Source organism: Cyprinodon variegatus, unplaced genomic scaffold, assembly GCF_000732505.1.
Source record: "Cyprinodon variegatus isolate N-32 unplaced genomic scaffold, C_variegatus-1.0 Scaffold141, whole genome shotgun sequence".
NCBI lineage: Eukaryota > Metazoa > Chordata > Actinopteri > Cyprinodontiformes > Cyprinodontidae > Cyprinodon > Cyprinodon variegatus.
In genome coordinates, this window is record NW_015150594.1 from 395,775 (window position 1) to 398,424 (window position 2,650).

Sequence of the window (2,650 nt, forward strand, 5' to 3'; positions counted from 1 at the left end):
TGAGGGGCAGAGTCTATTAGATATTAGAGGCTCCACAAAGTCTTTAGGAAAGGTAAAAACAAAGCATTTAATGAGCTAACTATTACCTAGAATGCTATTATTTTGTTGTGCCTCACATCACAAGTTTCAATAAATATTTTTTATTAAAAACTCAAAAGATGCTGTGAGCAAATACTCTTTCTTTTAACTTCAAGAGAAACAGATGTAGAGAGCTGCATGCTAATCTAACGTGGGCAGATTACAACAAACACATTTTCACAAAAAATACATTAGGTGTACATCTCATCAAAAGATGGAATAATTTATAAGTTGTTGTATGTATAAAGTTGTCTAAGTCAGGCAAAAGGCCTGGAAATTAAACAAAGATTGATGGAGGCTTTTATTGTACTGAATGGGGCAGACAAGCAGACCTTTTCCATTTTTGGTCAGTTAATATGTAAAACAGCCACAAAGGTGTCTATGACAATGTTATGGGTTGATATCAGCAGTTCAGTTTTATGTAGAAGAGGAATAGGGCCACTGAAAAAATTAAAAAGTTAACTGATTTTTAAAGTTTATTTCAGTTTAATATGAGGGGAAAAACTCTGAATTCTGACATTAATATCAGAATTCTGGCTTTAATCTCAGAATTCTGACTGTAGAGGCAAGGATGCATTTTTTGTCTTGTCTCTAAGGTCAGGGTGCATGTGTTACAGGTATGTATGGGCATGTGTGGTGGAGCTGTAAGTGGGTGTTGGCATCTGTCTGGAGCAGAATGATTGTCTAATGAATATCAACTGAATCTGCTCTGGGGCTGTTTTGTTTGTTTGATTCAGAGAGAGGCTAAGGCAGTGGCAAATATTTTTGTTGACCGCAAGTTTAAAGTTAAATAAGTATGCAAGTCTACCTATTGTACAATGCGTCACAGAAAAAGGGTACAATAAACATCCCTAACTGCAGTAAAGCTTTACGTTTCCTCCTTGGATTCAGCGTGTCGAACTGCTGCTGCATGTAGACCTATTTGGGTTGGGAGATTTTGATTTCACACTTGCTGCCACTGACGGTGTGGTACTTCTTCTCCATAACTTTCTTAACAGAAGGCTCTTCTTTATATGCAATTAATTAGAACTCTCTCCTCTTCTCTGTCTTTGGATCTTGCGGGAACTCTATCCACACATGCCCATACATACCTCTAACACATGCACCCTGACATTAAAGACAAGACAAAAAATGCGTAATTGCCTCTACACTGACTTTAATCTCAGCATTTTGACTTTTTTCTCAGTACTCTGACTTTTATTTCAGAATTCTGACTTTTTTTTTTTTTTTAAGAACTCTGACTTTAATCTCAGAATTCTGACTTTAATCTCAGAACTCTGACTTTAATAGCAGAATTTTCCCATATTAAACTGAAATCAAATGTAAAAATTAATTAAGTTTTTTTTTCCAGTGGCCCTAATCCTCTTCCGTAGTTTTAAGACTTCAAATCGGCTAAAATAAACAGGAAACGCTCCTATTCTAGACCCCGCCCACCTTTGATACAGGTTGCTTAGCAACTGCCAAACTTCAGCGAGGAGGCAGCGAGTTACTTTTCTTTTCTCTTTTATTTAATAATAAATACAATGTCTAAATCGCAATTAAGGAAAACGGAGCATTCGTCCAGCAAATCATTTTCAACTGACCGCCAGAATGAGTGAGTATGAGTTAACCCTCGCAATTAACATGGTTTTAATCGCAATTAACATGACGTTTGCGAGGAGTTTTAACGCAAACGTTAAAGTGCAACCCTCGCAATTAACGTTAATTAACGTTAGTTGCAATTTAAAGTGCAACCCTCGCAATTAACGTTAATTAACGTTAATTGCAATTTAAAGTGCAACCCTCGCAATTAACGTTAATTAACGTTAATTAACGTTAATTGCGAGGGTTGCACTTTAAATTGCAATTAACGTTAATTAACGTTAATTGCGAGGGTTGCACTTTAACGTTTGCGTTGCACTTTAACGTTTGCTTTGCACTTTAACGTTTGCGAGGAGATGAGTCGGATATCTCGGTGTTTCAGGGCCGTTAAGTCCTCCGACAGTCTCGGGGATGTCGGGAAAAGAGGATCTCATATCTGGCCAGAGTGGAATGATACCGAAGTCAGCAAGGAGTTGGACTCTATAGGACTGGAGGACAGAAAGTCGAGCAAGAATCGCATCCATGTAAGTAGTGGGTAGGGTTCCTGAGTTGTCTACAAAAGTAGGAATTTAATTTCCATATTTTTAATGCTGAAAAAGTTTGAACAAGTAATTGCTGGTTGAACTTTGGTATTGCTATTTTTAAGAATAAGAAAAGATTTTGATATACGCTGTGTAAAATGTCGCATTTTTAGTCAGTTTTTAAAGATCCAGAGGGAAAGCTTCCTTTGCCCCCCCCTCTTAAGGTGCACACATGGAAACGTCCAGCAGAGTTCATCGTTAATAAGGTAACTTTGCCTCCTGTTGGAGAAATATTTCATTCTCTATATAAGCTCCGTTTGTGTTGGGCTATAATATATAATTGTATGCCTCAAATTACGTAAAGATGCAGTTTTCAAGCTTCTCAGCCTAATTTTTGTCGTTATTTTGCCTTAAAATATGATGTAAATGTTTTTTACCTGGAAAACTATCCATGCAACCCATAGGAATTA

At 37.0% G+C, this 2,650-nt stretch overlaps 1 protein-coding gene across 1 annotated transcript in view; it reads left to right on the forward strand.

The window, feature by feature from the left end:
* The first annotated feature begins 1,554 nt into the window (after window positions 1-1,554).
* adgb (androglobin) overlaps window positions 1,555-2,650 on the forward strand; it is a 40,827-nt gene continuing 39,731 nt past the window's right edge. Inside the window, exons 1-3 of the mRNA XM_015376759.1 lie at window positions 1,555-1,672; window positions 2,042-2,183; window positions 2,354-2,446. Coding sequence (XP_015232245.1) covers window positions 1,602-1,672; window positions 2,042-2,183; window positions 2,354-2,446 — 306 coding nt within the window. The 5' untranslated portion in view covers window positions 1,555-1,601. The remainder of the gene's footprint in view (window positions 1,673-2,041; window positions 2,184-2,353; window positions 2,447-2,650) is intronic.